The sequence below is a fragment of the Sminthopsis crassicaudata genome, chromosome X (genome assembly GCF_048593235.1).
Source record: "Sminthopsis crassicaudata isolate SCR6 chromosome X, ASM4859323v1, whole genome shotgun sequence".
Lineage (NCBI taxonomy): Eukaryota > Metazoa > Chordata > Mammalia > Dasyuromorphia > Dasyuridae > Sminthopsis > Sminthopsis crassicaudata.
In genome coordinates, this window is record NC_133623.1 from 5,922,324 (window position 1) to 5,942,310 (window position 19,987).

Sequence of the window (19,987 nt, forward strand, 5' to 3'; positions counted from 1 at the left end):
AGCGAGAAGTACCCCACATTGAAAGAGTACCATGGGAGAAAATCCATACCAAAGTCCACTGGGTGGTCATCATCCTAACATTTGCCCCTGGGATTCAGAGCAGTGCCCATTGCTCCAGACGGCCAGCAGATAATGCTTTCATCATCAGTGGGAGTCCGAAGGGATGTGCCGAATTGGTCAGAGAGGGGGAAGTTAGTGATGGGGGAAAAAAAAAAGCCTTCTAAGAGCCACCCCAGCTTGGGTGGGTCTTGCTGCTTCACTTTGGAAAGCAGGGAAAGTGGGGCTCAAGATAGCTACTGAAATTGCCAGAATATCTGGGTTAAGGGGGAGCTTTCGGTCTTTCCAGCGGAGTGGGCATTTCTGGCGTTGAGCCGAATACCACAGAGCATGTTCTTGGTCGCCTTGTGTGGATTTCTTTGTTGTCTAAGAGGTATGAAAATTCCTATTGTGGCTTATCATGAACTTCACCCATTCTCCCAGAACTCCTCAGACTAAAATCTCTTTCTGAATTTTGCAGGACCAAAAGGATTAGTCATTCAGAATGGACTTTTAAAATCGAATGGAAAGGAAATTTAAGGTGTTGTCTTTGATCTGTGGTGGGTTGCCCACTGTTCTCAGTGAGGTCTGAAATCTTTAATATCCCAACTCACGGAGCTGCCTCCCTGCCCTCAGAGGCCACATTAGTGGAAGATCCATTGGCCCCTAATTGTTTTGGTATCCAAGGGGAAAGGTATAGGGACAGGCCTTTGTCGGACTCCCCCCGCTCACTTTCTAATGTCGATGCCTGCCACTTGTTGTATTTATTCAGGGGCTCTTGAGTCTCCTTGGAACCATCAGTGTCTCACAAACCTCAGGCCGGTTATCAGACAGGTGCTGTTGCACCTCTAGGTCTCTGGAGTGTTTGACAGGCGTCCTCTCGAGAAGGAGCTAAGTAGGGGAGATTAGGGCATCTTAACAGGGAACGAGAAGAAAGCCACTAGCTAAGGAGAGAGAGAATGAATCAAGTGACATCTGTTGTCTTGGGGAAGCAGAGAGACCGGCTTTTCAAATATCCTCCTCCTCTCCAGGAGACATTGACTGCTTTTACTTTAAATGATGTAGAATTTCTTGCACATGCCCCCCTTTTCTTTGGTCCCCACTGATGGCAGGAAATCACAGAGGAAGGCAAAATCCCGGCCAGGTGGACGGTCTACTCAACTGAGTAAAGGAAGGCTGTGAGGAGATAAAAAACAAAAACAAAAACAAAAACAGCTTCAAGTCAGAATCTTTAAAAGCCACTGGATCCATTTAGTTCTTTCAAGACAGAGAAGCAAGCATGGCCGGGGGGCAGGAGAAGGGGAAAGCCTGGTAGGAAATTTTAGAAGCAATCATCACAGAGAATGAATCTGGGCCTTCAAACACTATGGGGTTCAAACCTCTCCTTGTTTGAAGGAGGAAGCTAAGGTAGAAACACTGGATGAAGGCAGTCAGGATTAGGATCAGGCCACTGAAGGATTATGGGTTCCATTCTTATCATTTAAAGACAGGCAAACTGGGACCCAGAAGGGAAGCATCTTCTCGGTGGGGGTCTCCTCATGAAACCAGAAGAGTTCAAAGGCTCCCATGGAATCAGGGGTTTAGAGACCACCCTGGCCAACCCTTGGTTCTATCCTTGAAGACAGAGAGTAGGTGGAGGTGCTTACAGCCATGGGGTAGCAGAGCAACCATGCATCCCCACTCAGTTATCTTAGAGGGATCTTAGGCTTTGAAGGGGGAAAGCATTGAGTTTCAGTCCTGGAAATCAGGGCACTTAGAGATCATTTGATTAAACACAGTCATTTAAAAAGAGGCCAAGTGGGGCCCAAAGACGGGGGGCCCCGTTGTGAGGCAACAGTTGCCGGAAATAAGAGACTGGAGAGTCCAAATATCTTCTTACCCAAGGGAGAAAACCTTGAGCAAAGAACTCAGGAGCTCAGGGAAGAAGAGTTGGAGTCAGGGCCTTTGGAGACTGTACTTGCCAGGCCAAGGACTTAAAGAAGGGGAAATTGAGGCACCAAGTATGGCAATTTTGGGGGGAGGGCATAGGGAGCTTCAGACCTCAGACACTCTATTGGCTGAAAATATATCTGAGGAAATGGAGAGCAACATAGGTAAAGGTAAAGAAATATTCAGAGTTAGAATTGGGGCATTTACAGGACATCAAATGTCAACCGGTAACTTAAAAAAAGCCAAAATGGGGACAGAAAGAGGAGGTAGGAGGATGTCTTGGGGAAAAGCTCTCACAGGCTAAGCATTAGTAATCCTAGAAATGACTAGATCCAGGGAAGGCTTTGCTAGAAGTGATCCTGGGTTCTGAAAGACATGAAAAAAGAGGCATCTTGGGTATTAGGACTGGGGCCATTGTCCCTATAGATTTGTTTTGAGGATAGAAGTGAAGGAAGCACTCCAGCCTTTGTTCTCAAAGTCAGTGTCCTTATAGACCATGGTCTTATTAGGTTTCTTCTGAAGAAAGGGAAACTGAGGCCCTGAGAGATTAGAGTTTGGAATGAAATGATGCAAAGGAAAGAATGGGTCACTTAGAAACCCTGGTTCCCCAAACTGGGGAAGACTGGGGGAGAGAATCGCCATCTTACTGACCCTTGACTGTTTGTCTGGGGATAAAGGCCTTTCCTGACCACGGGATCCCTTCCAGACAGCGAAACTGAGTTCCCATGTTTGGACTGGTGGCATTTAGGCAGAAACGTTGCCAGGCAGTGCATCAATAAAAATTCAGGCAACCAGGGAACCCCTATGGGGCCTTCCTTGAAGTGATCCCGGATTCCTAGAGGCTTGAACAAAGAGAGAATCCTGGCATGGTCAGGACCATTGTGTAGACAGACAATAATGAGGGAAACTCAGGCTTGGAATGGAGCAAACCACCTGAATCCCTTTTCCTTAAGTGCAGAATCAAAAGCTTGAGAGACCATATTTTCACCAAGTGTTTTTTTTAAGAACAGGGCAACTGAGGCCTGCAGTGATTAGTTTGGGAAGAAAGGACCCCCCCGGGAAAGGAGCAAGTAATTCAGAAACTCTAGTTTCCAAGGACCTCAGTCCCCAAAGGATAAATCTGTTGCTCAGAGGAAGATAATCAAGCAGAGAGAAATGATGGGAATCCAGGCCTTTAGTGATCATGGGATCCCTCCGTCTGGAGGTATGTTAGTAAATGAAACTGTGGTTCTGAGAAAGGTAATGTACAGGAAACCATGGCTTGTCAGCCTTGCTTTGTAAGGAAATCCTCAGACCCCCTTGTCCTCAGGACTACACTCAGAGCTCTTCGGGACCCTCGTTTCAAACCTCGGCCTCTAAAAGAAGTGAAACCCAAGGGCCCTGAATGTGGGGGATTTGGGGAAGCTAGCATTCACGGAGTGGATCCAAGTCATTTTGAAACGATGCTTTTAGAAGATTTTGTCTCCCAAAGGAGAAAACTCTTGACTCATTGAGTTCATCTCACCTCAGACCTCTGCTTGTTAGTTTGGAGACTGAGCAAGGCCTTGGACGAGGCCGGCACGTCTCCCATCACTTTTAACCAAGTCACACTGAGGTTCTGAGTTCAGGCAGTGATCCTTTTGGGAAAAGTGATCAAAGATAGAAACTGTGGGATCCAGATGGCTCCGTGTTGAAAGTGATTCCTGGGCCTGAACTCAGATGAATATTGCAGGTCAGGACTTTTGAAGACTGGTTTGGCACTCTCTTTTAAATAAACCAATATAGAGAATATTTCCTTTAAATAAATGATCTCCATTTTGATCATTTGAAAGTGAAAAGTTTTTGCACAAAAAAACTTAATTTAAGTATATTCAGAAAGGAAGTGACTGGGAAAAAAAAAACCAAAAAAAAAACTTGTATCATATATTTCTATTAAGCATCTCCCCTCCCACATAGGTAGATGTCTAGCAGAGATATATGTAGTAAGACCAAAATCTTTTCCTCACAATAAGTGTTCCAAAGATATGAAAAACTGCAAAGTACGAATAACTACAGGAAATAATATTTTAAACCACCAATAATGAGAATGCAAACCGAGCAGTCCTGAGTTTCCATCTCATAACTATGCACGTTGGCCAAGATGACCAAAAAAATGGCATTAGTCAATTCAGTGTTGGAAGGGATATGGGAAAAAATGGACATATTAATGTATTGTTGCTGTAGCTGTGAGCTGGTATGATCATTCTGGAAAGTGATTTGCTATGAAAGTGACCAAACTTTCCATGCCCTTTGACCCTGAGAATCCGCTCTTGGGTATATTGCCCAAAGTCGATGGCAAAAACAAAGACTCCATATATACAAATGTTTATGTCGGCACAATTTGGTAGCAGAGAGCTGGAAGCATCCTGGATTCCCATCATTTGGGAAAACACTAAACAAATTGTGTTAGATGAATCTAAAGGGATTTCACGGCTCTAAGAAATGACACATATTAGGAATGCAGAGAAGCGTGGAAACATTTAGACAAACTGATTCCAAATGAAGTCGGAGGAATCGGGCTACACGATGATTACAGTAACATAAATGGAAAAAACAACCACAGGACAATAAAAATGGAATATGGAGGGACTATAATGATCCAGCTTGGCCACAAAAAGGAAATCTGAACTGACATCTCTTCTCACTCCTTTGCATAAGTGGTGGTGGCGGGGAGGGTTTTGGGTCTGCCACACTGTAACCAAGGCCGATTTTTAAAAATGTGCTGATTATTTTCACTAAAATTTTGTCTCTCCCCCCCCTTTTTTTTTTCCTTCTTAGAAAAGAAGGCTCTCTGGGATCAGGCACTTGGATGGATATAGTAGGAAATATAAGAGGAAACTGAGGGCCAGAGACTATATGTAGGAGGAACAAATGATCTCAGATAAAGTATCAGGGCTCTTAGAGATCATTTGGGTAAAACAGTTTCTTATTCCACAGATGAAGGTATGGAGATCTAGGGAACTCAAGGACCGTGGGGTTCAACATCTTTTACAGTTTTTTTTTTCCTTTTTCTTTTTCTTTTTTTTTTTTAAGGCTGGGGTTAAGTGACTTGCCCAGGGTCACACTTCTAGGAAGTGTTAAGTGTCAGAGACCAGATTTGAACTCCGGTCCTCCTGAATTCAGGGCTGGTGCTCCATCCACTGCGCCACCTAGCTGCCCCAACATCTTTTACAATTGAAGAAAGTGAGGTCCAGAGAGTTGGAGGCACTTAGGATTAAAGGGTTGCAAGTCAGGAATCCAGGATCTTAAAGAGTCTAACTTGTCTAATTAAAGTAGTATTTGCTAATACGGGTTGTTTTTATGCACAGTAATTTCTGGGCCCCTTTCCCCCTTCCCAAGCCTTCTCTTGTAACAAAGAGATCACACAGTGAGCTGGACTGCTAGCTCATGCGGTATTCTGCACAACCCAGTTTATTTTTATTAGGAGGGAAACTCAGGCCCCAGATGGGCAAAGTGCTTAGGATTCCAGGGGTCCGGAGCAGGAATTCTGGATTTTCAGAGATCTCTGCCCCGACGTGTGGATTCCATTAAAATATCTGTTTTTATTTTTTTTATTTTTCCAGGCCTTCATTACTTATTTATTTATTTTTATTATAGCTTTTTATTGATAGAACATATGCATGGACAATTTTTCAACATTGACCCTTGCAAAAACTTCGGTTCCAACTTTTCCCCTCCTTCCCTCCACCCCTCCCCCCCCCAGATGGCAGGCAGTCCCATACATGTTAAACACGTTAAAGTAAAATATCTGTTTTTAAATGAACGGATTGGGGAGAAATTTCCTGGCACTTTTGCATCACTGGCATTTCTGGATATTTAACCAACCTTTCTTCCCAACCCTGCAAACCTTCCCTTGTGACAAAGAAAAATACTTTGCTCATCTTGGAGACCATCAAGTCCAACCCCATTATTTTAAAGAAAGGGAGGCTCCAAGCCCGAGCTCCAGATTTATTGTTTCTAAAGATGGAGACCGAGGCTCATGGAGAAATTAGAATGAAAGAATCTTGGGGAAAATATTACAGCTGCTCGAGCCTCATGGGTAAAATGATGAGGCTCCAGAGTCCCAGATAGGTGAAGGTCAATAGGGCCCCAGAGAGCCAAGACTGGAACTATCCAGGGGAGGTCAGCCACCCTTGGCGGTAAGGGTGAGCTCTGTGGGTGAGGGAGGGGCAGCATACAACTTGGTCTCCGTGGGAGGAGAAAGGACTATGAGTGCGGTCACAGCAAGAGGCTACCCTCAGAGCCAAGCCAAGCATATCATTGCTCTCTTTTCTGTGCCTTCATAAGAAGAAACTTGTTTTTGTTTGTTCTTCATTCCTAAAGAGGCCCATGACATCATGGGAGTAGATTGGATGAATTGGGTTGAAGCGAGGGAGAGGCTGGGCAAGGTCACCTGCCTCACTTTCCCCTCCAGAGCCAGCTGGGTCCAGTGGCCAGAGAGAGATCAGGACGACCGGAGATGGCCCCAGATGCAATGGGAGACCTCGGCCTTTTTAAGCAAAGGTCTTCAACAGGTCTCAGTTTGACTGAGGCGCAATATGCTGCCATTGGCTGGGGTGGTATTAGATGAATAAACCTGAGTCAGAGAAGGTTCTAGCATAGGGACATTGAAAATGGCATTGCCCTGAGCCTAGGGCCTGGCGTCAGGATGACCAAATTCTGCCTCAGACATTTCCTGACCATGTGATCCTGAATGAGTCACTTTACCTCTGCCTATTTCGGTTCCCTTAACTGAAAAACGAGGGTGACAATATTAGCACCTACCTCCCGGGGCCATTGGGAATAACCAGTGTGTTAAAGTGCTTTGTGGACCTTAAAGCGTTGGATAAATGCAAAGTAAAATATTCTTCTTTTAGAAAAGGGAGAGAGAAGGTTAAGGATACGTCAGGGTGCTCAGGCAGCCCTCCCCCCCCCCCCAATAAAGAAGCTTTTTATCACAAAGGGTGTCAGGGACGCTATTAGTGCCCTCGTTGGAGTGCATGTTGAGTCCAACCCTTGCTGTTTTTATAGTAGGGAAAACCAAGGCCAGAAAGTAGAGGCTCTTAGTATCACAGACTTGAGAACTGGTTCCTTAGCTACCACGGGATCTAATGCCTGCCCTTCTTTAGAAAGGGAAATTGAGGCCTGGAGAAGGAAAAGCCACTTAAATCACAGTTGGGTCATACTTGGGATCACAGCACCCTGCACAGTGCCTTCAGAGCCTTCATTGATTTGTTCTCTAAACTATCTTGTTGTTTAGTCATTTTAGGGTTTTTTTTTTTTGGCAGAAATACTGGAGTGATTGACCATTTCTTTGTCCAGCTCATTTTACAGATGAGGAAACTGAGGCAAACAGGAAGTGACTTGTCCAGGATCATACAGCTAGGAAGGGACTGAGGCCCACATTTGAACTCAGATCTTCCTAGTGCTCTGTACACTCTCTTCACAGCACCATCTAGCTGCCTCTAAGCTGTTTGAGCCCCTCTTAGCATTGAAATGGTTAGTGAACAGTCACCGGCTTTGGAGATAGCTGAAGACCTGACAAATCATCAAGAGTGTTGATGACGTGCTGCAGAAAGCTTTGTCAATGTCTGCAGGCTCTCCCTCCTAGCAACCCTTGTCCATTTTTTTTTTAAAAACAGGTTCTAAACCAATTTTTTGAAATGTTTTTTTTAAAGATTTTTCTGACCTTTATAGATATCACTAAAAATAAGCATTTTCACAATAAAAAACAAATAAATAAATATGTGAAATTAAAAAAAAAATCTATTATGTATAGCTTTAATTTTTCAATCCATATTAAATCTAAGCCAATAGTTTCAACACCATCGTGGATTTATCACTACCAGCTTTGCCCCCTCCCCAAACCAACCAAACAAAAACCTCTTTTGTAATAAACAAATAGAGGCAGCTCCAGCAAATCCCCACAGTGCCCATGTCTGAAAATGGCTGTCTCCTTTCACATTCTAAGCCATCGTCATCTGCCTGCCAAGAGCTGGGCACACTGCTTCATCATTGTCCTCTCGACATCTGATTGGCCGATGTAGCCATCAGAATTCTGCAGTTTTGAAAACTAATTTTTTTTTCTTGATGATGTCTGACTCGTAGTATCGATTGTTCTGCATCTTTGGGGAAAATTACATGTTTTTTGTCGTCATATGACATATACTGTGTTAATACCGTGACACACTGTGAAGTAGCCCTGCATTACCATTATAAATCCAACCTAGTTGTAGTATATAATCTTTTTAATATATTGCTTACCCTCTTAGCTAACATTTTATTCCATATTTTTGCATTAATACTCCTAAGAAATGTTGGGCTATCATTTTCTTTCATTATCTCTCTCTCTGGTTTAGATGTCAGGACCTTATCTGTTTCATAGAAGGACTTTGGTAGGATCTCTACTTTTCCTGCTTTTGCAAACAATTTATATAATATTGTAATTATTGTTCTTTTGAAACTCTGGTAGAATTTACTTGAAAACACATCTGGTTCTGGTTTTTTCCTCTTTTGAAGCTCTATTGTGCTTTGTTCTATTTGTTTTTCTGAGATAAGTTTATTTAAAATCTCTTTTTCCTTTTATGAATATTTTATATTTTTGTAAATATTCATCCATTTCACTTGTCATCCACGGTGGGTATGTAATTGGATAACATAGTTTCTAATAATTTTCTTTACTTCCTCTGTATGCGTTGTGAATTCTTTTTCTCATTTTTATGTTTAAAATTTAATTTTCCTGTCTTTAATAAAAAATTGGAATAATTTAATTTTGCTAGCTTTTTAAAATAACTTCTAGGTTTTTGAATCCTTTTAAAAATGTTTCTAGGTTTTTGAATCCCTTTAAAAATGTTTATCTCTTTTTTTCAGAATTTCTATTTTGTGTTTCATTTGGATTTTTTTCTTTGTTGCTTTTTTTTAGTTCTTTTTAGTTTTTGTTCTGTTTTAGTTATATGTCCAATTCATGTGTTCTTTCTTTCTTTCTTTCATGGAGGAAGGTGATTTAAAAAAATCTACATTTCCCCCTAAGGATCTCTGGCTACATTTTCCAAGGTTTAGTATATTATGCCATTGTTATTTTATTGGATAAGATTATCATTTGTTCTCTAATTTGTTTTTTGACATATCAATTCTCTACGTTATAAAGTGATTTAGTTTCCAGTTCTCAAAGACTAAATAGTCTTTGAATTTTTAATCATTTCTGTAATGGCCTTATATTGAGTATAATTTTTGATACATTGTGGTCAGTAAAGGATATTTAAAAAAAATACTTCTACTTTTCTATATTTGTTTATGAGGTTTTTAGTAAGAGAGCTCTGGCTCTTGATGCTGCTGTATGTCTTACCAATGCTGATGAGATGTTTTCTAGTGGCTGCTAATAGATAAACTCAAATAGAAAGCATTATAAAAATGAATAATCAATTTTCACAGAGCCTTTAATTTCAGAACTAGGTCCAGTTTGCATGCCAAAATTATTGTTCACAGTTAATTTTTCATTAAGGTGTATGAACAATTCAGTAAACTTTTGATACATAATATACTCCTTCCTTCCTTCCTTCCTTCCTTCCTTCCTTCCTTCCTTCCTTCCCTCCTTCCTTCCCTCCTTCCCTCCCTCCCTCCCTCCTTCCCTCACTTCTCTGTTTCAATCTCTTCTCTTCTACCTTTCCTTCATTTCTTCCTTGCCTTCCCCATCCACCCTTCAAAGTTCAAGTTTATCTTGCTTGTGACTGTTCCCTCCTCAAGCCTATCTTCCTGCTTCAACTTTCCCCCAATCTCCTCCCATTTCCCTTCGGACCATAATGTATTTCTGCTCCAAACTCTTTGTAAGTGTGCACAGGTGCACATCCTCTTTTGTTTAGTTCGGGTAAGTTCAGGACATGGTCATCCCTTCCATCCTTTCCTCCATGTTTGTAAACTCTCGCATATTCCCATTCCAAATCTTAGTGGCTTCTTCCCTTTTCTTCAGCAAATTCCCTCTTTGCTCTCCTAATACCAACAAAACCAGACAAAACCACATTGAATCATCTTATTATCCTTCACTCTCTCTATGACTCGAAGAATGGGATTCTGCAGTTACTTTTGTCCTTTACTTAGAATGTGCTTCCTTATTGTTTCCTCCCCTTCCTTGACTCCTGTGTTTGCATTTCAGAGCTTTTGATAAGTTCTTACTCTTTCATCAGTAATTCTCTTAAGTCCTCCTTTCTATTAAAGGATGTTTTCCTCCCTGTAATTTTATTCTCAGCTTGTGAAGGGAAGTTATTTTTGATTATAAGCCTTTTAGAATAGCATTCTAAGAATTTACCTCCTTTGTAGTAGGTATATGCTTTTTACTATGCCATATTTTTTCTTTGAGAAAGAGTTGAAAACTGCATTTTTGGCTGTGATGTTCCTCAGTGTTTTTTGGTTTGGTGTTTTGTGTGTGTGTGTGTGTGTGTTTTTCCAGGAGGTGATCGGTGGATTCTTTCTATTTTTACTTTGCTCTTCTGCTTCTAATAGATCTGGGCAGATTCCTTTTATGATTCCTTGACATATGGTCTCCAGGTTTTTTTTTTTGTTGGGTCTTAGTTTTCAGGAAGTACAATGACTTTTAAATTCTTTCTGATGGATCTATTTTCTGACTCACTTGTTTTTGAAAGTAGATACCTCCCATTCCCATCCTTTTTTTAATTAGTCTTTTGACTTTGAGCTAATATTTCTGTTTTTCATGGAGCCCACTACTTGGCTCAGGTTTTCTGCCTTCTGTTCTAAGTTGTTAATTTTCCTTCCTACTTTTCTCTTATTTCAGTTCTAATGAGCATCCTCATTCGGAACTACTGCAGGCTTCATGTTTGTTTAGCAGAACTCAAGCTTCGCTTTCTTGGTATGATCCTCTCATGGCAATTGGAAGCTTTAGGCCTATTTATTGGAGTTGACACTGGTGCATGGGGTTCATTTTGTGAAGTTCTGGCCCGGATGGCTGGAGCAACTTACTTGACTTCTGTTTATCTTTAGTTTTTGACATTAAAAAGTTATACTGAAGAGCACAGTGGTGCAGAAAGAGTTGTCAATGAAAGAGTTTGGTAAGTTTTGTAAGCAAGAGAGAGAGTGTGTGTGTGCGCTTGGCTTTGCAAATTGTAGAGGATGTAGGATGTAGATGGTACGGGGCTTTCTGATTGGTTGTGGGCTACAGAGCAATTTGTGAATGGCAACAGACTTTTTCACATGTAGAAGGCAGTATGGATGATTTTGCTGAATCACAGAAATTTATAGTTGAAAAGAGGCCATCTAAAGCTAACCTTTTCCTGTGAAAGATATCCTTTACAATATACTTGCCCTTCCAGTTTCCGAGTCAGCCTGTTTCACTGTGGGTAGCACCAATTGTCAGAAACTTTGCTTTACACCATATTTCCTTACATCTGGAATACCTTCCCCACAGGTAACAAACTTAACTTTTGCGTTCTTTTTTTCCCATCTTCTTAGACTCCCTGAGTCCTGGCTCCCTCCTTATGACCTATTATCTTTGGTCACCATTTTCTGGACTGGTTACACTTTCACTTGTAATCCCCTCCCCTTCCCCAACTCACTGGTAGTAGAGGGTTTAAATGGGTCAGGATACTTCTTGTTCCCCCATTGTTGCTCCCAAGCTCTCCCTCTACCATCATCACTCAGTAACTTTCTCCTTTGGGGTTCATATCATCTATATTTATCAACCAAAAATCTCTTGTCTGTTGACCTCCAGCATCCTCAGTGAACACAACATGTGGTCACAATCTTTCTCTACTCCCCAAACTCCTTCAAGTCCCAATTCATATACCTTCCACCCTCCCTTATTCAATGAACTCCAATGGCTCCCTATCCTCTTCCAAGATCAAATGGAAAATCCTCAGGTTGGTGTTGAAAGGCCTTTACAAGCTTGTCTTTCTCCCACTCTATTTCCCTCCATTTACTCTAGCCTCCTCTCCATTCCTCCAATTCCAGGCTACTCCATCTCCTGATTCTTCTAGGCATTTTCTCTGGCTAGGCCCATGCTTGGAGTTTTTGTCTTCCTCCTCTCTGCCTCCTGGCATCTCTGGCTTCCCCTTTGTGCCAGTGCCTTCCCTCTGAGACTACCTACCATTTATCTGTCTGGGGCTTGTTTGTACTCTGTTGTTGTGTCTTAGACTGGAAACTCTTGGAGGGCAGAAATAATTTTTAGCCTTTGTATCTCCAGGGCTTAGCACGGTGTCTGTCATACTTATTCATTTGATTTTTTTTTTTATCAAGCTCAGTTTTTCCTCTCTGCAATGGAGTCTGATCAAGACAGAACACAGTTGGGCCTCTGTCTGCTTTAGATCTGCATTTGGGGCCTCTTCATGGAGCTGAAGGACCAATTTGCTTTCTTCACTCTCCTACCACCACACTGTTGATTTGTCTTAGAGTTGAGGTTCACTAACTACCCCTTCCTCCGCCCTGATCTTTTCCAGGCAAATTGGTGCTTAACTATGCTCCACTGAGCCATACTTGGGAGATTGATTCTTTCAACTCAAATGTGCGAATTTACATTTTTGCCACTGGTGGTGGGATGGAAAGTTCAGCACCATAGATAGCGCCTTGTGTGGCAATCTCTAGAGATTAGGTGGTTTTCCAGTGATCATATAGTTTGTGGCAGAGGCAAAATTTGAACCCAGATTTTCTTTATTCAGCTGGCCAGCTAGCATTTATTTACTTATTTATTATTCATTCATTTATTTATTTTGCTGAGGCAATTGGGATTAAATGACTTGTCCAGGATCACACAGCTGGGAAGTGTTAAGTGTCTGAAATCAAATTTGTACTTGGGTCCTCCTGACTTCAGGGCTAGTGCTCTATCCACTGAGCCACCTAGCTGCCCCTCAACTAGCCACTTGCTTTGTATTAGGTACTGTGCCTTAAGCACTGAGAATACAAAGAAAGGTAAAAAAATTATTCCTGCCCTCAAGGAGCTACCAGTCTAAGGGAGTGCCAACATGCAAACAAATGTCCAAACAAACTATAGGGATGTAGACCTATAGGTTTATTGCATATATCTGTGGATATATGTGGGAAATATTTGAGATAGTCAGCAGGCTAAAGGACCGGAACGAAGAGGGATCACGTAAGAGTTCTCTCCGAAGACGGGATTTGAGTTGAGATTTGAAGACAGCCAGGGAAGGCAGGAGGCAGAGGGGAAGAGGGAGAGCACTCCAGGCCTGGGCACGGTCAAGGAAAATGGCCAGATTGGGAAGACGGCATGGCATGTATATAAAGAGCAACGATTTCAAGGCTTTATTCAGTCTCTCCGAATGTCATCTCTGGAGATTTAAACGTATTAAATTTTATCTTCTTAGATTTGCCTCAATGTTTGAGGAAGTCAATCGCCTTGAAAAGCCTGATCCTGATTTTCCCCTGAGTTTAGCTCTTCCTTTCAGCTTTGTATCATCTGCCTTTGACCAAGGCTTTGATAAAAAAAGAAAACAAAAACAAAACAGTGCCGGTCCTAGCCTTGGAGACATCTTGTCATGGATCCATTAATGACAACCTTTTGGATCTCAGAACAAGTCCCCATTCCACTTCCACTTAATTATACTCTCTATATCTTTCCACCTTTTCCATAAGAATAACCTGAGAGACTTGATCAGATGCTTTGGCCAGATGGATAGCTTCCCTTGATCTAGTAATCCTGTCTCAAAAAGTAAATAAGGTCAGTGTAGCCTGAAGCCATGCTGACTCTTAGGGACCTGCACTTCCTTTTCTAGGTGTTCAATTCTCTCTTTGACAATACCCATTCATCCAATAAGCAGATGAATAAATACTTTCTCAGATTTTCCCAGGAATCAGCCAGATTCACTGGTTTCTAATGCATTCCATTTTGTTCTCCTTTTTGTGGAGGGAGACATCTTCCCCTCCTTCCAGCCTGTACCCTCATCTTCTGTTCTCCCTACTCTTTCACAGATCACTGATAGGCTCAGTGATCCCATTTGCCAGTTCTTTTAGCACTCCGGGATTTAGTTCATCAGACAATCTCATTCAGGGCACCTAACTAGAAGCTTTTCCTAGAGTACCTGCTCCCGGTGAACCCTGTTCTAGCTATTTTTGTCATTTCAAAGATCATGTTCGTTGGTAGAGCCGGCGTGCAGTGTGAGAGGTAAGGAGCTGGGTCCCGTCTCTGCTGTTGCTCCCATAACCGCCGCACCCCCTTTTTAGCCTCCCTTCCCAGTGGTCCTAAGAGAGACCTTTGGGTTCTTCTTGCCTCGCTCTGTTCTGAGAGGACCTTGGCATGCTCTGTGTCGTCTGCCTTTATTTCCAAGAACAGAGGGCAGAGTGACCATTTACTTTACATTGTTGAGATCATTGTGAAAGTTTTTGTACGAGCTGGAGATTCATTGTAAACTGTAGAGGGCTGTTTCCAATGGTGGAAGCCCCTGTAAAGAGCAGAGGACACTGTTAATAGTGAAGAGACCTGTAAACATTTGAGAGTTCCATGTGCTGTGGAGGGCCCTGTGAATGGTAGAGGATGTCTTGGAGGAAGGTCAAGCTTCAGGATAGAGATGAGGGTTCGGGGGCGGGGATGAGGAGGAGAGGAAGCCTGATGGGGCAGGAAGAGGAGAAGACAAGGCCTATGGAGATTATGGAGAACCTTAGAGAGTCTATTGGGTGGGGGTTGGAGAGGGAAGGAAGCAGTATGTTAGAAGATGAAGAGCAGATCTAAAGGCCATAGTTAGAGTCTGTCCAGTCCAATCCTCTGATTTTATAGAACAAGAAACTGAGGAAACCCAGAGAGGGAGAGGGAGAAGCCCAAGTTACACCAAGATGATGGCAAACCTCCATTAGATTTCCCATCTCACCATGGGACTCTTCCTCCTCTGCTTCCCTGCCTCTCAGCTAAGGAGGTTCTCGTGTATTTATTTACTCAGTCCCTCACTTTTCCTCCCTCACTCTTTCCTCTACTCCCTTATTGTGCTGACCCAGCCAGCCAGTGGAAGGTGAGTATCTACTGTGTGCAGAGGCTCCTGCTGTGTGGCCGCAGCTTAGGCATTCTGGGAGCGCTCTGCAGGCCCCGCTCTGCAGGCCCCGCTCTGCACTGCTGCTTCATGGTTTTGGCCCATGTAGCTTGGCCTGACCAATCCTAGATCTCCTCCCTCCTCTGTCCTCTGTTCTTCTCCCTTGGCCCAGCTTGGCTCCCCTGTTGGGCTCTGGGCTCCTGGCCAATGATGGGGTGGAGAGGCAGTGACATCAGCATCACTGGGGACAGCCAAGGATGGAGGCAGCTGGGGACGGTGGGGGCTCCTGGGAGGAGGTGAGAAGGAAGGAGGTGGCTTTGGACTCCCTTTCTTTTCTGCAGCTGCTGGAGAAGAGGCAGGTGATACTCACTCCCTCTGCCTGGAGGTAGGGACGTGGCCTGCCTTGCCTGGGGTCCGGGGGACTGAGGAGTCTGGGGGTGCTGGAGAGGGGCCGCAGCCTGGGGCTGTCTCTCCCACGCTGAGAGTAGGGAGAATGGGGGGAATCTTTTCTTCCCTCATCCATAATCTTTGGAGGAGGAGGAGATGGGAGGAAGAGAAGAGGCAAAGAAGGAAGAGCCGCCCTCGTCTGGCCCGAGCGGTCAGACCGACTGATGCCAAAAGACCCTTCTGCTGTCTCGGAGCCATTCCATAGCTTTGATTGACAAAGCACCAGTTGGGCACTTGGGAGATCTAGAGGCTTTCCTTCTGGTCCCAACTGGACCGGGTGATCTCTGTGGGTCTCGCCTTCCTTGTCCATAAAAGAAGAGGTCGTGGAGGCGAGATGGTCCCCAAGGTCCCTTCCAGCACTGAGGAAGGATGACTCCGTGACAGTGCTGGGGAGTGAGCCAGGGGCTGGAATTACACCCTTGGCCACATGCAGATGAGTTTGGTCTTTGAGCCAGGGGCCCCCGAGGGGATGGGAGCCCAAAAGAACAGGTGGTTAAGCTGAGAAGATGCCGATCCCAAGCCCAAGGATGGATGCCGTGGGGGACCAGGGTGGGGGAAGGATTGGGAGTCGGGTCCCGCCTCGGCTCCTCACCGTGACTAGGGGAAGATGCTTGTGGAAGATCAAGGGATGGAATTTGAGGCTTTAGGAGTTGGCCACGCAAATGCTCCATCCTTGCATGATTTCCTCCTGGGGCTCTTTGGGACCCATGGACTCCCCGGGAGGCAGTTGGGTGACAGCAGCCAAATCCCCAACACTATGGCAGACATGTTTAATGGGCACGGCGGGAGAGGCCAGGGTCTTTTTTGGCCCCTGTGCACCCTCCAAAGGCATCTGGCCAACTTGGATCTGGCCGAGACGCCCTCTGGGGCTGGGCAGCTTGGAGGGCCAGGGAGCTTGTCGGGGCAGTAGCCCCATCTCTCCCTCCATGAGCAAATGAGATGATGTATGGAAAATGCTTTGCAGTCCTTAAAGTGCTCCATTGCTGGGAATGGCTGTCTCCTTACCTGGAAGAATGGGCCTAAGTGGAGGGCACGTTTTTTGGAAAGACACTGTCAAGCTGTAGTGCGGGCGGGGCAGGGCAGTCAGGATAGGGAGGGGACTAGAGACCTGGCCCCACGAAGGGCAGCCCAGAGAGAAAGTGGGGTGCGAGCGAGCGTGTGTGCTTGGGAGTGAGAGCACGCACCCGTGACTGGGATCATGGGCTTCGTCTTCAAGTGTTTAGAAGAGGAATCAACCAGCTTTGTTTTGCTTGGCACACCCCTGGACAAGGTGGGTAGAGGGGAGTGTGAAGCTACAGATCCCAGCTGGGCGAGAGGAAGTACTTCCTAATAATCCGAGCTGCTCAAAGGGATGTCTCCGGAGCTGGTAAATGGGTTCCCTCTCCATTGGAGGCCTTCAAGTAGGGCTTGGCTGCCCCCTTATGTGTAGAGGGAGGGAATTCCTGTTTGAGGCTGGGCTGGGTGGGCTGCCATTTCTGAGGTCACTCCCTGCTCTGTAGTTTGGTGGTTTTCTGTTTTGGGGTCACGGAAGGAGCATTGGTCATGCCGGAGGCACTGGGGAGGGAGGTTCAGATCCTGGTGCTTACTCTCTGGGTGACCTTGGGCAAAGCCTTTTCATCAGGTTTTTCTGCACAACAGTGGGTGACAGACAAGACCTCCCCCCCCCCCCCCGCGTGCTCTCCCCACCCCCCTTGCAGGCTCATTTTGAGTCAAGTGCTTTGTAAACCATAAAACCGGGAGTTCTTATTAGGATTATGGGTGTCTAGGCTTGGATCCAGGCTCAGCAGGAAGGTCTCTTCCAGCCGCTTCCGCTGGCTTTGCAGATACTGCTTGGGCAATTGTCAAGTGGTAGAGAAATGCCAGCAAAGACGAGCTTGGACGGAGAAGGCCTTGCAGAGGGGAGTCCTGGTTTGGATTCTGGTCACCCACTTTGACCATTTCCCTCTCAGTGACTCAGTTGCCTTCTCTGTAAAGTAATCAGGTTGTACTCCAGGAGCCGGAGGGACCTCTCTGGGTCTGACGCTGGAAGGACAGAGTGCTCTGGGCCCCTGCCTGCAGCATCCACATTTGGGGCCCAGTATCCCTTCTGGCTCTGGTGCTCCATAGACCGCCGTGCTCCAGCTAACTCACTCTGTTCCCTCTTCCTTTAGGAGGCTGTGAAGGATCCCTCCCACTGACCATGTCTGACAGTGCAGATAGTGAGGAGAAGCCCCCAGCCCCTCCGCTGAGAATGAACAGCAACAACCGGGATTCCTCGGCCCTCAACCACAGCTCCAAGCCCCTGCCCGTGGCCCCCGAGGAGAAGAACAAGAAGGCCCGGCTCCGCTCCATCTTCCCTGGAGGAGGGGATAAAAGTAACGTATAGTGACTGGTCCCTTCTCATTGGCTCTCTGGCCATACTCCCTCTGGGTTTCCCTGGGGACTATTGGGAAATGGCCTTTAAGGCAAGACTCTCTGTGAGATTTTTCCAGGTTTCCCCTGGTGGGGAAGCTGGGCTTTGACCTAGGATAGCAGCTGTTATTTTAGGAGAGGCCTGTCCTTGAGCACCAGTTTGGTCTCTATCACTTGCTGGGTGACATTGTTCAGTGGACCTCAGTTTCCCCCAAATGTAAAATGGAGATAACGATTATAGAAAGCCTGAGCAAAGTCCAAAGTGCTTTGGGTTTAAATTCCAGAAAGTCAGGGTGGAAGGCTGCCTCTGTGACTTCCATCACCCAGGTGACCTTCACTTCTGTACCTCGGGTCACTTCCCTTTTCTACAAAAGGAAGACTTGGATTTGCTGATTCCCTGGATCCAAGGGTCCTTCCAGAGCATAAGTCTGAAAAATTAGCTTATTTTGTTAAAAAATCACCTTCATTTCTGAATACATCCCTTCCCCTCTCTGCTCCTAGGAGCCATCCCCAGCGAGAAATATTTAAATAGAAATTAACGCAAGGCAGACCAGGCCAATACATCAGCTGCGCCTGATGGGGCACCTGGCGTTTGAGAGCCAGAGTCCCCCACCTGTGGGCGAGGGAACCAGTCACATCTCCTCCACTCTTGTCAGGGGCCATGCTTGGTGGTCACAGTTGGGCAATATTTGGTTCACATTTTTTCTTATATTCTTTGCAATTCTGTGGTTATGGTCATTGCACATAGTCAGTGGGTGCTTTTGAGGCCTCACCCTCCTCGGTTCCCATCCTGCCTCTGTGGGGAGCCATCCAGGGTCAGGGAGCTAGCCCTAGCTCTCTCCTTTGGCAGCCCCTGGCCATTCAGGAGGACTCTCCTCATCAGGGAGCCCAGATCTGCCTCTTCTGGAGCTGTTCTCGGCCTCTGGGGTCAATCCTTCTTCAACGTGGCTTGTTAAGATGGACAAGATGTCCACGTCTCATGGACGATGAGATATTTGGTCTCGATTATCTGCCATTTCTGCCATGGACCACGGCTGCCACCGCTGTGAGGTTTGGAATCGGCCTCTTTCTGCCTGTTAACAGGATTAAATAAGAGAACATGATTCCATTTAATTCATTTCTACACTTACCGCTTAAGGAATAATTCTCTTTTCTTCTAACTTTTAAAATGTCCCATCTAGATGGAAAGGGAATCTCATTTGTGGTGAAACTGACACCCAGGGGCTTGGGAAGAGTCTTCCTCAAGGCCGTGCCATTCATCAGGGCAAAAGACACCCCAACATTTATGGGAGAGTAAACTGAGGCTCAAGGAAAGGAAGAGATTTCCCCGGTTACACAAGTCAGATCCTTCAAACCCTAACTTCCCATTCAAGGCTCTTTTGGATTCTGCAATAAACAAGGAGTTCTGTTAGGGTAAAGGGAGCTGGGTGAATACAAGGTGAGCAAGGGTTCCCGAACCCCCCAGGGAGCAGCTATTCTTCATGTACTCAACATGAATTCAGCACCTCTTGACCTCCCCAGGATACCCCTCTTTTCTGGTGAGCAATGCTCTGGGACATGGCAAACACTCAGCTCAGCACTGCAGAACTGGGGGAAGTTTTGAGATGCCTGACCTCAGGCTCTGGGTGCTCTATAAGTTTTGCTAGAGGCTGAGTCTGTTAGGTGGCTGGGTGGAGCAGTAGATAGAGCACTAGGCCAAGCGTCAGGAAGACCTTGGATGCTTGCTTTTATGTGACATTGGATCAGTCTGCCTCTGTCTGCCTCGGTTTCCTTAATTGTAGAATGGGTTTAGTAGCAGCTCCTTCCTCCCAGGGTTGGTGTGGGGACCAGATGAGATTTATTTGTAAATGTTTTAGCACCGTGCCTGGCATATAGTAGGTGCTGTATCAATGCTTATTCCCTTATTCTCCTAAGATAGGGCAGAAAGTGGAGTGAGTTGTGAACCCTACATGATGCCCAAGGATTCAGTTTTGGCCTGGGTTCAAGTAGGCACATTCTTTAGATTTTGGTACAGTGAAAGGGAGTGGGACAGGGCTGGCGCCTGGGAGTGACTCCTGTTTCCTCTTTTGGAAGGCCTTGGAGATGGCCTTGGAGATGGCCTTGGAGGGCCTTTGGATTCTTGGTCCCACAATGAATGCACAGTCTATTCTCTCTTCCCCATTATCGTCCTCCAGATATTCCAAAATGGCCACCGAATGCCCCACCCTCCA

General features: G+C 45.2%; 1 protein-coding gene across 1 annotated transcript in view; it reads left to right on the top strand.

Annotated features, from left to right (window-relative positions):
- Nucleotides 1-19,987, top strand: part of PAK3 (p21 (RAC1) activated kinase 3) — an 85,108-nt gene that overhangs the window by 21,029 nt on the left and 44,092 nt on the right. The window contains 1 exon segment of the mRNA XM_074278495.1: nt 17,537-17,740. Coding sequence (XP_074134596.1) covers nt 17,566-17,740 — 175 coding nt within the window. The 5' untranslated portion in view covers nt 17,537-17,565.